This window comes from Paroedura picta, chromosome 5, assembly GCF_049243985.1.
Source record: "Paroedura picta isolate Pp20150507F chromosome 5, Ppicta_v3.0, whole genome shotgun sequence".
Classification (NCBI taxonomy): Eukaryota; Metazoa; Chordata; class Lepidosauria; order Squamata; family Gekkonidae; genus Paroedura; species Paroedura picta.
This window is the reverse complement of record NC_135373.1, coordinates 43,611,618-43,633,451: the sequence shown is the minus strand read 5'-3', so window position 1 is coordinate 43,633,451 and position 21,834 is coordinate 43,611,618. Positions and strand designations below refer to the sequence as shown.

At 42.0% G+C, this 21,834-nt stretch overlaps 1 protein-coding gene across 1 annotated transcript in view; it reads left to right on the top strand.

Moving 5' to 3' along the window:
- The window catches only part of AGO3 (argonaute RISC catalytic component 3), a 56,280-nt gene that overhangs the window by 21,318 nt on the left and 13,128 nt on the right, over positions 1 to 21,834 (top strand). Inside the window, exons 3-8 of the mRNA XM_077337554.1 lie at positions 6,803 to 6,923; positions 8,218 to 8,426; positions 11,011 to 11,147; positions 15,662 to 15,796; positions 16,755 to 16,842; positions 16,997 to 17,144. Coding sequence (XP_077193669.1) covers positions 6,803 to 6,923; positions 8,218 to 8,426; positions 11,011 to 11,147; positions 15,662 to 15,796; positions 16,755 to 16,842; positions 16,997 to 17,144 — 838 coding nt within the window. The remainder of the gene's footprint in view (positions 1 to 6,802; positions 6,924 to 8,217; positions 8,427 to 11,010; positions 11,148 to 15,661; positions 15,797 to 16,754; positions 16,843 to 16,996; positions 17,145 to 21,834) is intronic.

The window sequence follows — 21,834 nt, the reverse complement described above, 5'->3', positions numbered from 1 at the left end:
GCAGGGATTGCCTGGTGTAGAAAACTGTTGGAGTTAATTCCTGAAAAGGATAAGAGAGTAGTGGAAGGCGTGTCCAGAGTTCTAAAAGCAGTGTCTTTTTCTGCAGATGCTACCTTGGATGCAATAGTGTTTGCAGCAAGATCCTTAGCCTCCAACACAGTGGCTAGACGTTTGCTTTGGCTAAAAGCATGGCCGGCAGACTACCAATCAAAGGCATACGTAACAGCATACCCCTTTGTAGGTGAAAAATTGTTTGGGGATCATCTTGACAATATTCTTATTGAAACTAAGGATAAGAAAAAAGCTATGCCCAAAAGAGTACGTAAGGAAAATTCCTCATTTAGATCCCAACACACCCTTTCCAGATACCGATCAAATTATAGGAGGGGAAATTGGAGTAATAACAACAATTTTCGTCCCTCAGGGTGCAGAGGAGGCTTTAGATCAAACAAGCCTTCTAACAGGAATGACAGGTCAGAGAATGACCGAAAACCCCCTAAAGCGTGACTCAGAGTCCATCCCAGTAGGGGGGAGGTTGCAAGAATTTGCCCAGGCTTGGCAACTTCCTCACATAGACGAATGGGCAAAAGATACAGTCACAAACGGATACAAATTGGAACTGCACCATATTCCTCCAGAAAGATTTCTGCCTTCCCCCAGGTTAAAAGACCCAGCCAAGAGGCTGAGGACTCTAATGGCAATAAAACACCTTTTAGCCATCAGAGCCATAGAACCGGTTTCTCACTCAGAGCAGGGACAAGGAATCTACTCGATATTTTTTACAGTTCCAAAACGCACAGGAGACTGGAGGGCCATCTTGGACCTCAAGTTCTTAAACAAATTCATAAAACTCCGTCATTTCCGCATGGAGACCCTGAGATCCATAGCGGAAGCGTTGCGACAAGGAGAGTTCCTAACTTCACTGGACCTCCAGGAGGCCTACCTACACATACCAATATTTCCACCCCACAGAAGATTCCTCAGATTCTGTGTGCAGGGAGTACACTATCAGTACAGGGCTCTCCCTTTCGGACTCTCATCTGCACCCAGGGTCTTCACAAAAATCCTAGTGAATGCCCTAACAGGTTTAAGGATGGAGGGCATATTAATTCATCCTTATTTGGACGACCTCCTCCTTCGGGCGCCCTCTATACATTTAGCGGAACTGCATACGAACAAAGTCATAACCAATCTTCAAAACTTTGGCTTTTTAGTAAATTTTGCCAAAAGTTCTTTAACTCCAACACAAAGATTGGAACACTTAGGTCATCATAGATTCTCGACAAAACAAAATGTTTATGACCCCCCAAAAAATGACCAAGACAAAACAGATGACCAGCGCAGTCATCCAGGCAAGACACACCAACCTACTTCAGTTGGCGAGTCTGATGGGTCTGCTCATTTCCAATATGGAAGCAGTACAATGGGGGAGGTTCCATGCCAGGCCCCTACAGATGCTTCTCAGACCCTACCAATTCAGGATAACCAAAAAAGTGGACATGTCAGTGAAGGTTCCTCTAGACACCAAAAGGGCCTTACGTTGGTGGACACTCCCCAAAAATCTGAGCCAGGGTCGAACATATTTAATCTTGAGGGAGGAACAAGTTTTTACAGATGCCAGTCTTCTAGGCTGGGGAGCAGTTTGGAACAACCAAAATATACAGGGACAGTGGTCCATAGAGGAGTCCAGACAGCCAATCAATTGGTTAGAACTGAGAGCAGTTCGATTGGCACTCAGACACTTTGCAGATCAGATCCATCAGTGCCACATTCTGATAAGGACAGACAATGTGGCAACAAAGGCTTACCTGAATCATCAGGGAGGTTCCAAATCACCCAGACTTCAAAGGGAAGCTCAAAAAATATTCACATGGGCAGAAAGTCACCTAGCCTCTCTCAGAGCAGAACATGTGAGAGGTGTATTAAACATACAAGCAGACTTCTTAAGCCGTCAGATAGTGTCAGATGCAGAATGGATGCTGAAAAGAGAGGTATTTCAACTAGTAACCGAGAGACTAGGCAAGCCAATATTGGACTTATTTGCATCCAGCACCAATGCACAGACCACCAGGTTTTGCACCAGATTCCACCACCCAAGGGCGGAATTCTCAGATGCCCTAACATCCCAGTGGCCGAAGGGTCGGCTTTATGCTTTCCCTCCAGTTCCACTTCTGCCACGGCTCCTAAGAAAAATAGAATTCTCAAAAAACGAGATCATTCTAATAGCCCCCAATTGGCCAAGACGCCCATGGTTCTCAGAAATAGTGAGGATGGCAGTGTATCCCCCCTTCACTCTCCCAATTTCCAGAGATCTTCTCCAGCAAGGTCCAGTCTTCCATCCGAAACCGGAGTGGTGGTCTTTGACCGCATGGAAGTTGAGAGGAAACAGCTCACCCACTTAGGTTATACTTCAGGAGTCACAGAAACAATCCTGGACTCCAGGAGGAGTTCCACTAACAGAATTTACTCTTGTTCATGGAAGGCCTTCGTGAGGTGGGCCAAGAGGAAGAAAAGGGATTTTCTCAAGCCTTCCATGGCCAGTATTTTAGATTTCCTACAGGAGGGTAAAATCCAAGGTCTTAGATCAGCCACCCTCAGACGCCAGGTGGCAGCACTAGCCTCGGTCATACCCTCTGTTGAAGGGGCTATACTCTCAAAACATCCACACATTGTTAGATTCCTAAAGGGAGTGGCGAACAAAGAACCCCCAGTGGTTCATCGTTTTCCTTCATGGAGACTAAATTTGGTACTAACAGCCCTAACCAAGGTTCCGTTTGAACCTGTTCAGTCAATTGACTTAAAATTCCTCAGAATGAAACTTTTATTCTTAGTTGCTGTAACCTCAGCAAGGAGAGTTTCTGAATTAGGAGCTCTCTCAGTAAAGAAAGAATTTTGTCACTTCCTTAAGGACAGTGTTATTTTGAAGACAGATTCAACATTTAAACCCAAAATTGACTCTCAATTCCATATTTCCCAAGAGATCATTCTACCAAATTTTTACCCTGATCCAGCCGATCAGAAAGAGCGCCTCTGGCACAATTTAGATGTTAGACGTGCCCTGAAGGCTTATCTTATTCGCACTGAAAAGTTCAGGGTGTCTGATTCTTTATTTATCAATATTGCTCCACCTAGACTAGGTCAAAGGATGTCTAAGGCATCAATCGGTAGAACGCTAAAAACATGCATCATAGAGGCTTACAGAATCCAGGGATTTCCTATTCCTCAGGGCATAACTGCGCACTCAGTTAGAAGCTCTGCTACAAATGCAGCAATGTTCAGGGGAGTCTCGTCTGTTCAAATTTGTAGGGCAGCAACCTGGTCAAATATATCCACCTTTATAAGGCACTACAAGTTGCACACCTTAGATGCTGTGGACACAGCTTTTGGCAAAAGTGTGCTTCAACATGTGGTTCCTTAGGTTCTCGGAAGCACCCACCCTGTTTTACTGGGGACTGCTTGTTAAGTCCCACCGAGGCGTCCTCCTGAATGTCAAGGGAGAACGACCATTGAATCACTTACCGTGAATGGTCCTTCTCCTTGAAGTCAGGAGGACGCCTCGTCCCTCCACTTGCTTCTACCTGAACCACATGATTCTCAAATTTATTAAAATATAAAGAAATAAATATCTTTTTCTATGTATTCAAATTAGTTTACTCATATTAGGGGAGAGACCAAAAGTCAGTATAGTTTTTTTATAGTGTTGACATGTTTAAAGAATTGTTTATTTGGAGAGGCTTGTCATCCAGACTGGAGCAGGGTGCCTCCCACCACGCAGGACAGGAAGTTGAAAATTAGTCCTGCCTCCCAGTTAAAGTGGCGGGAAACACCCACCGAGGCGTCCTCCTGACTTCAAGGAGAAGGACCATTCACGGTAAGTGATTCAATGGTCGTTTGAGAGAGTCATTTAGATGCAATGTCCCAGTAGATTGACTGTTGAGTTACATAACATTAGATAAAACTAATTTTTCCAGATTTTTTTCAGCAGCAGGTATTTTAGCTTCAAATATTAGAACAGCAGTATCATTTCCTCCTGTTTTCCTCTGCTTGATTACAGTTCTGCTTTATTGAGTTTAACCTTTTCATCATGACTAAAATATGGGACTTTGAGAGAAGCCTATTGAGAGATTTGAGAGAGAGTCTAGGGAGAACAGGGACCTCAGTTGGGATGCTGTGCCATAGAATCCATTCTTCAAAAGCATCCAGTCCCTCCAAGCCAGGGAGCAAACCAAGCCCTTGCCCATCTTCAGGCTTCTGCATGGCCTGAAATCTAGACCCCAGCTCCCTCCCCCCCGAGCCCTGAAGGCCACTTTCCCCTCTCTTGTTAAAACAACCCCTCCAAAAGACACCCCAAATCCTCAAGGTTGGACTCACCTCAATCTACTCCAGCCACCACCAATGACACAGGTCGATGAAGTGATAGGAGCCTCAGCCGTCATAGGTTTGAGTGGCCAGTGCCCCTCCCAATTATTTTCAGCCCCATCCATTATTTGGCCATTTGGGGGGGGGCAGCCTGCCCATATAAGGGAGGTTTTTAGACAGATAATGACAACTACTGGCAGTAGCACCAAAGTCACAATTGACAATGAGAACATTGAATGTATTGATGATTCCATCTTTCTTGGCTCTATGATCATTCAAAGTGGTGAATGCAGTCATGAAATCAAATGGTGAATAACACTGGGCTGGAACGCAATGTTAAGCATGAACCATATATGGAAAGATAAGGATATCAGCCTTAATACAAAGTGCCGGCTAGTCAGTGCCATTGTCTTTCCCCATAACAAGCTATGGATGCGAAAGCTGGGCCCCGAAGAAGGAAGACAGGAGGAGAATAGATGCTTTCGATTTATGGTGTTGGAGACAAATGCTGCAAATACCATGGACATCCAAAGTTACCAACAAGATAGTTTTAGAGAGGAGCAAACCAAATATGTCATTAGAAGGCAAGATATTATGGCTAAAGCTCACTTACTGTGGAAATATCATGCGATCAAACCCGTTGGAGAAATCATTAATGCTCGACATGGTCAGCAGCAAAAGGAAACGTGGTCGCCAAAGGATCTGCTGGCTCGACACGATCAAAGCCGATACAGGGATGACCATGAGCCAACTGAAAGAGGTGGTCATTGACAGAGACATGTGGCGAAAACATTCCTATAGAATTGCCGAGGGAATGACCATGGGCTATACTCAACTGGAAAAATTAAGCATAACTAAATACAAATATCATACCAGTATTGAGATTCTGGAATATAAGGAAATACTGGTATCTTTCAGGTTCAGTATACCCTGTGTAGCATCATATTTGAATGTAAAGTTAAAATTTATAACATTTAAAGCACTATGATCATAACGCCACTAGCATCTTATAGCTAAAACTAATCAGATTAATTATCCTTAAGCAGGGGGACAGCTGTGTAAGTCAGTAGTAGCAGAACAAAAATGTGTCCGGTAGCGTCTTAAAAACCAACAACATTTCTAAGGATATAAGCTTTCAGGAGACAGTGCTCACTTGGTTCTTATTTGTAGCTCAGGACAAAATTCCATCAGTGTTTATATCCTGGTAAAAAGGTAGGAGGAGTGTTACAAAGAAGGGCTAGTTGGAGTCAGATCGTAGGGGCACAATGCAAAACAACCAGTTTGATTAGAGCAAAAAGATAGATGTAGAGATCTAAAGTGGAGAAACTAATGGGAGAACATTATAATCTTCCAGCAATCTTCCATTGCTGACTCTGCATCCTAATTCATTGAACCACTCCTTAAAAAGTTGCCAGAACATCATGATGTAGATCGAGCAAAGAGGCTGCTAAGTGATGAGTCCCCCCAGGTGACAACTCAGCTGGCTAAGTGTTGTGCCGCCGCCATAAAAATCCGATGCTCTAAAGTAGCATAATTTTAAGTTCTATTTTATGATGTTTTAAATTGTATTATAATAAATGACCATATTCTTTTGGTCTTTTATGTATTAACTTCATATATCTTGGTCTGAACGACTGTAATAAAGTTTGATATTGATATTGCATCCTAATTTTAACTAGCATGCCTTTTTACCTGGATATGGATCTTCAGTCTAATTTCCCCCCCCTGAACTTTGGGTAAAACCTCATTAGTATTTATTATTATTGATTAAATTTATATACCTCCCTCCCGTTGCCTGTTCTTAAAAAGCATTTCATGCATCCAAAGGAGAAAATATTTCATAAGACTTTATTGAACACTCCCCAAAATGTTAAGCTTTTTTTCCATTAGTAATTTGGAAGGGGGGAAAAAACCCAGGACCAAAAACATTCTGCTTTTTTGTGTACCTGTTCCCCCTTTCAGCTCCCCTGTCTGTAGTTGCGAAGCCATTGAAGATCGCTTCTGTCATAATGTAACTGTTGTTCGCATGGATCTGATGCCTTGCAGTAGCAAAACTCCTCACTGGTTTATATAAATAGTTTGTCAAGCTGAATAAGGCCAGAGGAGAGAATGTTGGAAGGCAGTGGGGCACTGTGTCTCTCCTAGTGTTTAAACACACACAGCAAGTTATGAGTCATTTTGGCTTCTCTCTTTAAAGTTGTCTTTGGCTTTGAGAAGAAAACAGTGACCAATCTGTTCCATCCTACTGTGCAGTTGTTCAGACATTGTTGATGTCATTTAGTTTAGCACCTTTTGGATAATTGTGCCTGGCTGGACCTAGGTGACTTTAAATGAATCATCTAAGGAAGAAGTAATGTGAAACATGCGACGTGTGTACCTTACTGGCTGTCTTCCTTAATGGCACACAATTTAAATACAAATGCTGTCCCTTTTATTTCCTTAGAGAAGTGGTGGATTCAATGGTGCAGCATTTTAAAGTAACAATATTTGGGGACCGTAGGCCAGTTTATGATGGTAAAAGAAGCCTTTACACAGCCAATCCACTCCCTGTGGCGACTACTGGGGTAAGATGTCTTTCCGTTAGTTCTAAATTTTTGCAAGCAGACAAAATGCTGATTTAAAAAGCAAAACACTTTCTTAGGCAGTCTGAGATCCTGTTGTCCAGACTTCAAAGGTTGGATGGTATAGGCTTTCTGCTTATGGAATCAGATATTTTGCTGACTTTCCCTCTTCAGCCCACTGCTTCACTCCTCCTAATATGCACTATGGCACAGGTAGCAAGTATTGGGCAAAATTTTCCACATTTCTCAGTGGACAGTTGATGGTATCTAAACCTAACCCTTTTTATTGAGAATTACTAACTGCCCATGTAAAAGCAGGAAAAAATGTGTCCCTGACTGAGGGTCCTTACAATCTAAATTTTAACAGGGATGCCATAAAGGAAAAGTTGAGCTTAACGTAAGATAAATGTATACAGTACTGTCACTTTTTGTTTTAATGGGAGAGTTATGTAAATGATCTAAACATTGGAATGGCAAATTAAGTTGTGAGGTATCACACACTAGCAAGTAAATATGGCAAGGTATTGAGAGGAGGTAATGAATTTTGCAGTCTGAAGAGATCTGTAAAAGATTTAATGGAGAGAGCAACACACAATCTCCTTCTGTTTTTGCTTTTCCAATGTGAGCCTTTAACCCAGGCTTTCTCAACCAGCGTTTTGTGCAATCCTGAGGTTTCTTAAGGACCTTGAAAGGGTTTCCTGAATGGATGGGAGTTGATTAATTTTTTAATGTATTTTTAAATGTATTAAATGTTTGTTGGGTGATATGATCATATATGGTCATGTAGATCCACCCCCCTTCCCAAAATGGCCAATGATGGGCCTGGCTGGAGGGGGTGTGAAGGGGAAGAGACCCCAGGTGGGCATGTACACAGCTATGCTTCCCAACCATATTTTGCATGATTGTGCCACCTCTGGGACTTCTCAAAGCCTGAAGATAATTTCAGGGTTTTCTCAACAGCAAAAAAGTTGTGAAAGGCTGCTTTAACCTGATGTGGTTGACTACACAACACACAGGGGGGAACTAAGTGCATCATCTTCTCTCTGTAGCACGCATTGAGTGTGTACATTCTTTCTGTTCTAACCAAGTTCCCTGAATTCAAGAAGCAGGATCTTTTTGGTTCAATGTTTGAGACCCTGTGGGGTTCAAAACATCATTAGGACCATGTGGTGGATTTGAGTCTGCTTTAAATCAGTCGCTGATTGATATAGTAAGGGGAGAATGGGGCAACATCTATAGTATAGTCATGTGCTCACTTCTGTATTCCACTTCTATCTCTTCTCCTTCTTCTCAACAGGTAGATTTGGATGTTACATTGCCAGGAGAAGGAGGCAAAGATCGTCCCTTCAAGGTGTCAATAAAATTTGTCTCACGCGTGAGCTGGCACTTGCTGCATGAGGTGCTGACAGGACGGACCTTGCCTGAACCTCTGGAACTGGACAAACCAATTAGCACTAACCCTGTTCATGCTGTTGATGTGGTGCTACGACACCTGCCCTCCATGAAGTATGTTCCCTGTTAAACTCTGAACTCTGTTCTAACTTTTTCACAAAAGATCTTTTTTAGGGTTTTTGTAAGCTGCACAACGTGCTCTACTGATCTGATAGAAAGCTACTCACTGGTGTCTGATGGACACAGTTTGTTCCTTTATATGTATAAGTATCTGGAAATCCATGGGTTAATTGGAAAGCTTTGCCATAATGAGGTCAATTAGGAGAGCTCAAGGGCAATGAGATGCTTGTGCAACTTTGGCAGGGGGCAGCCTGTAAGATAATGGGCACAAAAGAATAGTAAAATGATGCCAGACACACTGGCAGTGCCTTGCTTGCCTGGCATGCTAATGCTTTGCCAAAGAAAAGTACAGAACACATCTTATGTTTTATTGCAACTTTCTGTGTACATGTGCTTTTAGAAAACTCCCCCCCCCTTTTCTAGGGCTCTCAAAACAAGTAAAAGTAAGCTGTTTATCCTTGGCCTTGAAAGAGTGAAAAGATTGTCAGGAAGCTGTTTTGATAAGTGTTGACATTTATATGGGGTCACTGTCACAGTTTTATTACCTTGTTAAGTGACAATATAAAAAGTAATCTGTTAAAATAACCTTGTAGGTCTAGGATAAAAGTTAAAACTTCAGACTAAGGAGTAGTGCAGTGAATATATGACTGAGCTGTTAACCAGGAAGATTCTGTTTTGCTGCACGTTACCTCTGCCATGATTCATGATGAGACAAGTCCTTGTCTCTCAGCCTCCTCACTATGCTGTGGATGCCACCTTCCTACAGATTTCTTAGTATGATTGACAGCACAATTAGTTTAAGATATACATCCTATGTTCTATTCTAGACTGTGTGTCTGGAGGGTGGTGTAATGAGGCCACCCACAGACAAAGTAGGCATTTTGCATACATGGGGGATTCCTCGGATATGCAGAAAATACCAATTGGTTGAAAACAAAACCCTCACCACATTAACCTTGATGAGGGTTGAATATACTCATTATCCTCCACGGAGTTCAGAATGTTGGGGGCAGTTGAATAAGGTGGGCGAGGTAAGTGACCTGAGATAGCCTATAGAATGCTCTGAGGGGGGTTAATTAAGAATTGACCATGTAGTTTCAGAGGGTAGCTGTGTTGATCTGCAGTAGAATAGTTAGATTTGAGTTCAGTAGCACCTTAACAATCAACACCTTATACCCCCAAAATCTTGGGGCCTCTAGGATGTTACTAGACTTTAATCTAACCACTGTGTGATGTGATAAGGATTCTAATTCCTTGGAAATTAGAGTGTAGGGGGAGAGTTAACTAGGGTTCAGAAGGAAGTTGCTTCCTCCACTGTTTGAAAGCCTCAGAGAGGACACATGATTATGATTGAGAACAGGTTTTTTCAACAGGGGCTCTCAGGTGCGCCTCAGTGCCAGGAGCCAGCAGCAGGTAATGGGAGAGGGCCCTGGGCAAAGGGTCGTGATGGAGGGCCTGTTAGGCTGGGCCTGCTAATGGGGGCCTCCCAGCCTGCTAAGCGGGGCCTGCTAACAAGGGCCTCCCGGCCTGCTGACTGCCTGCTAAAAAGCTCTGTCCCGGGCCCGCTAATGAGCTGGCCAGCCCCCACCCACCCCACTTGATCTGGCTGCGAGCTCCGGCCCAAAGCGACCTTAAGCTGCCTGGCCAGGGGCCAGGGGAGGGGACCCTTTCAAGGTCCGTTCATAGGAACGGGCTTTGAAGCTATTATAAAATCAGGTTTTATGGCCGTATATGGTTATGTTGACCACCCATTAGCCAATGATGGGCCTGGAAGGAGTGGAGAGGGGAGGGGCCAGGTCATAAAATTCCTTGCTTACTGAGGTTGGTTCCATGTAGTAGTGATTGGAGTCCAGAGAGGTAAATACTCTTCAGTGGGAATGTCTAAGTGATGTCACTTCTGATGATTGACTTCTAGGGGTGTGGCTTGCTGACATAACTTCTGGGGTTTCTCAAAGCCTGAAGAATGTTTCAAGGGTTTCTTAACAATGTAAAGGTTGAGAAAATCTGATCTGGAATGTGTGTGTGTGGGGGGGGGGGTGATATATTTGTGTAAAGGAAGTTAGTCAGGAGATCTGTGCCCAATCCTACCCACTGCAGTTCTTCTACATAAGAGGAAAGGGATAGGTAAAAATACTTCTCTCCCACGTGGTGCTACTCAGTTTAGGGGTTAGTTGTGCTGGAATTGACAAGTTGATGGGTAGGAAACTGCTTATCAATTTTGTACTGTTATGTACATATGTAATTTTCCAGTTCAGTTTCCTAGGGGACTTCCAATTTATATGTAATTACATAATGCATTTATGTGAAATGTTAACAGTTTTCAGAGTAGCAGAGCATAAAAGGTATTTCAGTGTCGGTTTTTAAACAACTTCCAAATATCTAATTATGCTAGAAATCTTGCAAGAAAGTGGCACTGTTATTCAATATTATTCAATATGACTAGATAAAGGACAGATCCACTTAGTAGGTTTGCCTAGAAAACTTCTGGCTTCTTTTTTCTGCTTTTTTTTTTTCTTGGTTGAATCCTTCTTTATCTCAGTGGACAGCCGTAGTATAACTTGATGTCTCATTCACGTAGATATACACCTGTGGGCCGTTCATTTTTCTCTGCTCCTGAAGGATATGACCACCCTTTGGGAGGTGGCCGGGAAGTATGGTTTGGATTTCATCAGTCCGTTCGGCCTGCAATGTGGAAAATGATGCTGAATATTGATGGTAAGTTGAGAATCTGACAAAGAATGTGTCCAGTGAAATTGATGGGTGGAGCCAGTGGGAGGAATTTCCTTCAGCAGCATGGGAGCTTTCTCACCACCCCATCCCAAATGCTAGTCCAGGCAGATGAAGTGAATCTGCAGTAGAAGTAGAGATTCATCACAAATCCCCCCATTTCTATCCATGGAAGTCTACTGCTGTATTGAACCTGGTGATTGCATTGTAATATGAAGCATTTTATATTCATAATACAGGATTGTTCTGTCTGGCACTTGATTATCCAGAACGGGGGGGGGGGGGGTAGTCACTCCAGATTCCTGAGGGCAGTAGGCAGGGCAGAGCAGTATGCTTGAGTATCTGGCACATTTGATTACCCAGCAACCTCCATTCTCCATGAGTGCCACAGAAGATAGGTTTTCCCTTACAGTGTATGTTCAGTTTGGTAGGGTGGGGGTGAATTCAAATTTTGCACTTTTGTGTGTTTCCCCCATAACTAAACTGCTCTGTGAACTCACCTAGTCACCTTGAGTTTATCTTAATCAGGAGCAGACTAACTTGCATAATATACTTTTATCACGTTTGCATGATAGGTTAGCCTGCATGATATACTCAAGTCAGATTTGTAAACCGAAAATGGCTTTAATAATGAAGGCACAACTGTTCTGTATGCTTTTAAAATCATTTTGTAGCACCCGAATATGATCCATCTAATCTAGAATAAAAATTCAGGAGACACTGAATTGTCTGTGATTAGAGCATGGTTTCTATTTTCTCCCCCATATCATTTTTTCATGCTAAGAAACATGCATATATGGTGGGTCATTTAAAAGATTCTTAAAAGAATAATTTCAGATGTAAATTATACATCTGAATACATGTTTAACATACCGTGGGAAATAGCTGTATTAATAGCAGTTAGCTATGATGGCAGAATGGAAACTCGGTGTTCAAAGTTTAGTATTTGAATGTTAATTATTGAGTAGCAACAACAGGTGAAGTCATTTGCCTTCTCACCATCTTTTGTGGACTTCCCAGATCATTTTGATGACTAGTGCTAAGCTAGCTGAACTATGGTACCCAAACTAAATATGTGTGATCTTTGCAGACTCATCAGTTAATTTGTGGGATTCAATTTTAATTGACAACTGAGTTGACCTTCAAGGTAGTCAACAGAGAAGTTGTGCCTAGCTTGTTGCTGGCCATGAGCCTGTTGAATGTGATGTATCTGAAAGGCAAAGTAAAAGCTCAGCAAAGGGATCTGCACTGCTGTGTCTGAATTTTGCTTTTGATACCCGAGTGCAAGGTGTTGTGTACCTGCAGTAGTCAGTGTAATGTCTCCTGGTTATGTCTCTTCAATGTCCTGGGCAATAACTTTTGTTACATTGTGCCCCTGTGAGATATTGAGCTTTCTTGTTTTTGATTCTATGTATTGTTTGATTTTGATTCTGTGCCAAGACTAGGAAAATACCTGCAACTTTCAAGAGACATTTGACATTTTGGAGACGAACAGGTAGTGGTCCTGTTAAAATGATGTATCTTTCATAAGTAAGCCACTTTTATCCTGCCTGTCCTCCAAGGCACTCATACTCATGTATATTGTACTCTCTTCCCCTCACAATAATCACGTGAAGTTGAGAGAAAGAGAGATCATCAACCCAAGGTCACCCAATGAGCTTGATGGCTGAATGGATATTTAGTCTCCCAGATCTTTGTCTGCCATTCTGACCATACAGTATGCTGGCCCTGTTGCTAATGATAGCACTGTCTTCAGATGTGTAGGAGTACTTAACCAAATCTCAATGAAATAGCTTTGGAGTGAATCACTAATATTGGCCACCAAATTTGGCATGGTGAGAGAAGGGAATGTGGAAATTGCTTCTAATGTTTTTGTTTTAAGGAATGAGCTTCTCCTCCCTTTATCTCTGATCTAAATACTGCTTGTGCATAATCTTCTTGGTAAAGGTTTAAAGGCTGCAAGCAACAGACCACATCTTAGGTGGAAATGCCTTGTAGGCATCATATATAAGTGTTCAAGCTTTGGCCATGGAACAAATTTTCCACCCTGAAATCTAGTGAACCTGATCATCACCTTTCAAGCATAGTGTACTTAATAAGTCCATTCTCGTTGGGTAACCATAGCGAAAAACTGAAGCAGGTTGAGTTTTCACTTGCATCTTGGATGTGTGTGTAAGCTATTTGTGTTCATTCAGTTAATCGACATCTGTAGGTGTCAGCTCGTGTGCGTCATGTGAAGTTGGCGGGCTGCTGATGGTGACGCACGTCTGAAAAATGTTTTGTTGTATTTGTAAGGGGACGTTGTGTGTTCGGAGCACTGGAGGCCTGGGAACTTCAGAAATGCCTCATTAACTGTTTCATGGTTTAAGAGCTTTGCTGTGCTGAAGGCATTTTTAAGCATATTGCTGTTTTTGCTTTGCATTCACACAGTGCGGATCTTTGCTTAAACTGTTAATGTAGCAAAACCATCATTTGGGCACATCTAACTGTGCAGTGAAGATACATGCACATGAAAGCTTATACCTAGAATAAAACTTTGTTGATCTTAAAGGTGTCATTGGCGTCAAACATTATTCTGTGTGGTGAAGTCGCAGTTTTTAATATACAAGGAAATATTTTACTAATACATGGCAAATGTGGGGACAAATTTCTAGGCATTCAGTGAAGCATTTTGTAAACTAATAGAAAGATTGTACACTTCCTTTTTTTGCTCTTGGAGTCAGGATTAGTTTTGCTTTATTTTGTTAATTTCCTACTTTATTATATAGGCTAAGAAGCAGTGGTTTACAGCAGGATGTTTGTTGTTTTTTAACACTGGTAGAGTGTTAGAGCACACTCACAGCCACAGCCTACGTAATTAAAGAGTAGGTAGAGGTTAAAACATCCCTGTTCAGCCATGAAGCTCCCTGGGAGTTTTTAGGCCTGTTAATCTCTTATCTACCTCACGTGGTTATGTGGATAAAAGGGGAAAAAGGGAAAGAATTGCATGCTGCCCTGAGCTCCTGAAGAAAGGGCAGGATAAATATGTATTAAATAAATCGCTTGTGGTTAAAAAGCCAGAGGCAGTGAAAAAGCAAGCTTTATTATGAACATAAAATTGTTTAAAAGAAACACAACACTATCTGTACTATGCCACGCATAACTATGCATAACTACACGCATAAAATAGCTGAAGGTAATTTTTAAAATATCAAGCCAAGAGATGACTTCAGCATCTCTGCCACAATCTCTTCTAGCAGTTTTCTTTTACATGGGAGTTTGTGCAGGTGTGCACAGCTGCCTGAAATACTGTTTGTTAGAAAAAGAAACCTTGTGCCAGCACAATGAAATGTGTCTGCATGTGCAGCATCATCATTCCACAGCTGTGCCCAGGTGTTTCTAATGTCTCAAGAGAGAATTTCCAGATAAATTAGTTTGAATCAGGATTTGCAAGCAGTTTTTTTCTGCTGAGCCTTCTAGAATAAGGCCATTCTCTGGTTTGTTTGTTTTTTAATCTGCTTTCAACTAACAAGTTCAACTTCCCTGTTTTCTTTAATAATACATCTAAGAAGCCTGTTGTTGCTATACATGTTGATGTGTTTTATGGTGATACAGCCCTAGTGTGGTAGGTATACATGAATCGGGGTCTTTCAATACCAATTGTGTTTTGTTACCCTTCGTATCAGAAGTTCATCTGTTCATAGACAGGAATTGGGTTTGAACCTATGGATCTGTTCCTCTATAAGCAGTGCTGTGAGGCTTTCTGTCAGCAGAAGGCTCTTTGTGTTGATGTGAAGTGCGACTGTAAGTGGAACACCTCGGATCTGTGGCACTTCCACCATATGCTTTAACCTGAATTACCCCCCCCCCATTCCAGAGTACATGTGTTTTATCTTTGTGATTTAAATGTTGGGCATTCTGATTTTTATGGTTTGGGGGTTTTATGTTTGAATTGTAAATGTAGAAATGTCTCGTAAAGGGTTGGTAATATTGGCTCATTATATAATCTATGAAATGTGAAATGTAGCACCTCTATGTGCATCATGTATTTTTCTGTTTAGGCTGTTATGTGTGAAATATGCATGTATCTACTACTCTGGATGAGGGCCTGAAATGTGGGTACAGGTACTGTGTAAGTATTCTCTAACTACATAGATAAGGCAATCTCTTGGTTCATGAAGGGAAAGATTGTCCTTTAGTGTGGCCCTTTACATATGCCTATAGCCAGCACTATCTTCTGAAATTCTGTAGAACAGGGAAAGCAGAAACAAGTATTTGCTGGGGAATAACATACTTAGACAGCCTTTCATATTCTAGGTTCATGAATATTCATGAACCTTCTCAGTAAGATATGAATTGGATTGTTTGACTATGTCTGTCCTTCTGCATGGGATTCTCCCAATGTTCTTTTTTTCTTTTTGAAAATCCATGTTCAAAACAGTTCTTTGCATGTTTCAGAAATGGTTATTTCAATTGTTTGAGGAAAAACATCCATATCCTTAACAGATTTATTTTCTCTTTAGTTTCTGCCACTGCCTTCTACAAAGCACAGCCTGTAATTCAGTTCATGTGTGAAGTTCTTGATATTCACAACATTGATGAACAGCCTCGACCTCTGACTGATTCTCATCGCGTAAAATTCACCAAAGAGATAAAGGGTAAGTGGGAAAGTTAGGCCCTGGTCTCTGTGGAGCAACCAAGGTAGCTTTAGGATTCTTACTTGTTCTTTTGATAAATCCTCTCCTGTCCATAACTATGTATTCTTCCTTCTGGAGTGCCCCAGGGAGCGGTGCTCTCTCCCAGGCTTTTCAGCATCTTTATGCGCCCTCTGGCCCAGCTGGTCCGGAGCTTTGGGCTGGGCTGTCATCAACATGCTGATGACACCCAGCTCTACCTCCTCTTGAATGAGATGTTTTTTAAAAAATACAAAAATTGAATGTGCAGTCTAGTAGAATATAGTAGCAAATTATTCCGAAACCATTATATACTTCTACCTTTCTTGCCAGTTTAGAAGAAGAAGAAGAGGAGTTGGTTCTTATATGCCACTTTTCTCTACCCAAAGGAGTCTCAAGCGGCTTGCATTCGCCGTCCCTTTCCTCTCCCCACAACAGACACCCTGTGAGGCAGGTGAGGCTGAGAGAGCCCTGATATTCCTGCTCGGTCAGAACAGCTTCATCAGTGCTGTGGTGAGCCCAAGGTCACTCAGCTGGCTGCATGTGGGTGAGCACGGAATCAAACCCAGATTGCCAGATTAGAAGTCCGCACTCCTGACCACTACACCAAGTTGGCTCTCAGCTGACATAATAGCAAGTGCTATCATTTTTACCAAGTAGGCAATTTTTAATGCAATTATAAAAGTGCTATAATTTTCCTGTTATCTATCCAAAGATGCATTTGAGCCCTCTCTTCTTTCCAATCCACCAGTGGGGGGGATTGTTAAATGTTCAAACTGTAGCACACTTTGAAGATTTGTTCTATAATAAGGAACTTGCTGACATTCTTACTCCACAGTACCAGGAACATATATATCCCATTATAAACTAGCTTCTGCAACAAATCTTTTGTGCACAGCCCTTCTGTAATCATCAGTAATTTTTCCCCATTGTTTTCACACAGGTCTGAAGGTTGAAGTGACTCATTGTGGAACAATGAGACGGAAGTACCGTGTCTGTAATGTTACAAGGAGACCTGCCAGTCATCAAACGTAAGCAAAATGTTTGAAACCCGAGTTAACATGATTTTGGGTGTGTGGAAGGATTAAAACACATATAGGTTATGGACCTTTTTGTAGCCCTGAAATGATGAACTCTCCCAATTCCATTTTGACTAAAATGTGCCTTTCCCCTTCCCCAACCCAGCTTCCCTTTGCAGTTAGAAAATGGTCAGACTGTGGAAAGAACAGTAGCACAGTACTTCAGAGAAAAGTACAACCTCCAGCTGAAGTATCCTCATCTTCCTTGTCTACAAGTGGGACAGGAGCAGAAACACACCTACCTGCCTCTTGAAGTAATGTACTCTGAACACTACTTGCTTTGTGTGGCTAACAGGGTTTTGCCACACTTTTTACAATGTGCCATGAGCAAGTTGCTTGCCAGCTATTTGAGCAACTCTTTATTTGTTTGTGTGTGTAAAGTGCCATCAGATTGCAGCTGAATTATGATGATCCCCTAGGGTTTTCAACACATAAGACAATTTGCCATTACCTGTCTCTCCATAGCAACTCTGGACTTCCTTGGTGCTTTCCCCTCCAAGTACTAGCCTAAGCTGACCCTGCTTAACTTCTGAAATCTGATGAGATTGGCCAAGCCAGGGCAGCTATCTATTTAAATGAGGAAGAGTTTACTTTTTTTGTACACTTAGTTTTTTTTAAACTGCAACCCATGTGTAAGAACGTGGGGCTACTCTATACTGTACTGGGCCCACAGATTTGGGGGACTTTGCTGTGGGAAAGGTGGTGAACTGTTCCCTAGACAGAAGTAGTGTATAAGGGCTGGTCAGCTAGGGCTGTTCAGCTTTTTCAACTTTTTCACTGTGGAGGAACCCCTGAGATATTTTTTTCAGGCTTTGAGGAACCCTGGAAGTTGGTGACATGCCATTTCAGACAAGTAGCCACAGAAGTAAGATGCGGGAGCCAGCCAATCAACTGATAAATCATTTACTATTTCCATTATGGATAAAAGAGACTAGCCCTGTAGAGCAACAGGGAAAGTGGGCTTCACTGACGTCTTAGCAATGTGTGGCCATCTGCCCATGTTAGAGCCTACTTATTCATTGGGGTTCCACAATCTCTATCTTGACCCCTATGCTTATTAACTTGAAACTGCAAGATGAGCTCGTGCTAAGATTTATGATGGGCTGTCAGCCCTATACAAGTGACGCTCAGCTCTTTCTTACACTTCTGGCCAATCCCAGGGAGATTCTAGAAATCCTGAATGTTGTTCCTGGAGGCAGTTTTGGAGTGAATGCATATTTATTAAGATTTAGATTTTTATACTGCCCCTCATGACAAATCATTTCAAAGCAGTTCACAATATAAAATCCCATAAACCCATAATAAAAGGACATGTAATCCTGTCAAGACGGCAGTGCTTACTGGTGATTGGAAGTAGGTAAAGACTTCTGTTTTGCTTGGCATTCTCAGTGATTCCTCTTTCCTTCTCAATGTGTTTATGTTTTTGTATGTGTAGTTCGGCTCTGATTTTAATCATTTTAGCAATGTTTTTGTTGCCTTTAATAGATTTAAAATGCGGTTTCATTTTTTTTTTTTGCCTTGCTAGCCCTTATTGAGGGCAGAACAGCATGGTATAAATGTTGTAAATACATATAATAGTTGGGAAGCAGGAACAGATTGGGGGAGCTGCATAAAGAAAGGCACTAGTCTGCTCATAGACCATTGGAACTGGCCTTACCTGACAAGAAATCCTTGGCATAACATATCCAAACAGACACCACGACCTCTCAAAGTAGCAAATCAGTTGCCAGAAGACATGCTGGTGACTCACCCTGCACAATCATGGCATCCATAGTGGTCTTGAGAAGACATGCATGGGCTAGGTCAGGGGTAGTCAAACTGCGGCCCTCCAGATGTCCACGGACTACAATTCTCATGAGCCCCTGCCAGCGTTCGCTGGCAGGGGCTCATGGGAATTGTAGTCCATGGACATCTGGAGGGCCGCAGTTTGACTACCCCCTGGCTAGATTAACAGCACTCCCTGCTGAAACCAGGAATAGAGTGGAGGATCTACCCCTTGAAGGCACTTTACTTTTCTCCATTGTAGACAACACAGCCACATGGTTTTATATAGAGAAGCAGGGAGGCGTAACATTGTTAATACTCTGTGCAGAAGCTGTAGCAATTTGACAGGGTGCGATAGAGCACAGAATGACGCACCACACTATTCACATAGCTGGTTCATCCAATGCTAGAGATGATGTGCTCATCAGTGTTGGCATTCCCAACTATAACTGGCCTATTGGCCTAGACTATATATGTCCCTGTGTTTGTATGGTGGGATAGCTGCCACCAATTCCTGTGATGGTGAATGCCATGTGTTAATCACACTTTGGGTGAAGAAGTACTTCCTTTAGTCTGTTCTAAGCCTATTGCTCATTAATTCCATGGAATGCTTGTTGAGTTTGTTTATTGTGAGAAAAGGAGAAAAGTACTTCTTTCTCTACCTTCCCTATACCATGCATAATTTTGTAAACTTCTATCATGTCACTCAGTAGTTGTTTCCCAAAGCTAAAGATTGTTTGGGGATTTAAAGGGCCCACCAAGCATTGCCTCCCTTCTTTTCTGGCAGTGGAGAACACATTTAAAGGGCCCAAAGTGAATCACCCATCCCTGCACCTCAATCCCACTAAGGTTTTTTAACACACACACACCCTCCTGAAATTGGCAGTTTTGGAGTGGGCAATCCCCTGCCATCTTCCAAAGTGAAGACAAAGGGGGAAATGCATGCAGCTCTCTGTTATTTCCCTATCATCCTTTAGTCATCTTTTTACCCTATGGTCATCCAAGGGCCCCGTTGTCTCTCTGGTTGGTTTTCTTCATCTAATATATTTGAATAATTATTTATTGTTGGTCTTATTTTTTTTGCAATATGTTTCTCATAGTCCCTTTTTGCCTGTCTGATCACCAATTTTTATTTGCCAAAGCTTTTGCTTCCTTTTGTTTACCTCACTCAGACTAGCCTTCCACTGCTTAAATGAATCCTTCTGACCTTTTTAATGGTTTTACTGCATCAAAATGTCCATTTCCTCTAGTGCTCAAATATCTTACAATTAAAAGCCTTGGAAGTAGCAGTCTTTTAAGGTCCACATGGAAGTAATTTATGCTTCTCATGCATTAGTAGAGGGCAAGACACTATTCTCACACCAGTCTCCTAGCAGGTTGCTTAAGAGTTCATGAAGTATTTACTCCAAGAGTTCCTGTCAAACCCTTTGTCTGCTGTTTTAGCTCAGTGTTGGCTCCTTTTGACTCATTAACAACTTGTCCATTTTGTCTCTTAAGAGTGTGGTTATAGTGGCTACAACTTCAGGTTGGAAGGTGGGAGAGTTTAGCAGCCCATAGGACAGATTCCCCATTCATCAAACTTCATGAAAAGATGGTGGTTAAAAGTCCTCATATACATTTCCTTCCTAAGATAGTTTCTAAATTCTGCCCAACACAAGACATTACACTTTCAGTGTTCTTTCCTTTTCCCACCTCTATGGCAGTTAGGGCTTCACACACTTTAAATTGTAAAAGAGCTTTATTGTTTCTCTTGAAGGGGACCAGTCCATTGTGCAGTGTCTGTTGATTATTCATATGTCATTCTGGTCCATTTGAAGGAGAGGCAGCATCCTCTTGGACTTTGAGATGAATTGTACTAGCTACCAGGTTGTGCTATGAACATGCAGGACTCCTGCCCTCTACAAGTAACAGCACATTCCCCAAGGGTGTAGGAATTAAAAGATCCATTGACACCTTGGTGAAACATTATTCTGTAGATGTGAATGTGAAAAGGGAAATGTCAGTTGGCAAAGTGGTCTTACATCTTTCTATGTCAATTGCACCCCACCTGCAAGGTAAGTGGAGTGCAATTATCTCCCATTGTAAGCTGCACTTACCTTTAACTTGTTCATTGAGATCTTCTGTGCAGGCACATATTCCCTCCCTCCTGCCCCACTGTGAGCTCTCAATATTCATTACTTTTTTAAGTTGTAAGAGGGCTCACAGTGTCTCACTAGTACTGTGGGAAAGAGGAACTGCCTCCTCTCAGAGCACATGACTATTTGAGCAGGAAAACAACTTCCATCATGATCCAATGGAGCACTAAGTCGAGGGACTAGAAAAGCTAGAAAAATCTTCTGATTGGCTTTTGTGTGCTCAGACCCAGTCTGTGCCTGCACAGAAGATAACTCAAAGTACAACAGTGTTTTCTACTGTAAATCCATCATTCTACTGCCCCTGGGATGAGGAAGTGCCATGCTGCTGATGGAAATTTCTTCCACTGGATCTAACCCTAAAAGCCTCCATCAACCTATCTCCAATGTTGATGTTTCTATATATATTTTTTGGTCTGACTTTTCCCTTTGGCAAGGACCCAAAACACCATATTTAAATATCAGTTTATATAAACAAAACACAACTAATAAATAAAACAAATACAAGACTCTGTGCAGGTTTTGAATCCAGTAGAAGGCTCGCCCATTGGCCACAGATTGTGTGCCATGTGCTAGGAGCCCTTTGGTTACTGTTCTTCACCTTTGGCCATCTCTCAAGCCCCATGCTAGCAGAGAGGAAACAAACACAGCTGTGTTGTTGCTCAGCAAGCCAAATATTCCTCTCGCATTGATTGCCTGTATGTCAGTTCTTTTTAAATAGTCTTCAAGGAACTCTTCTACATCGTTAGTCTGCCATGAAACTTCTGTGCTGCAAGGAATTCTGGAGTGCATTCATAAGCATCTCTGACACAGCTTTGTTTGCTGCCTTGTGTTATTTAACCCAGCATTCCCCAACAGCTGTGTCTTGCACGAGACAATCAGACATACTGGTCTATGCAGATGCCTATCTAATTTTACTGAATTTATCATTAAAGAATGCCTAAAAACATACAAAAGACCTCCCCACATTGGTTTTCAGGAATTTGGTGTAAATACTAGCTTGGTGTCATAGTTAGGAATGGTGGCTTCTAATCTGGTGAGCTGGGTT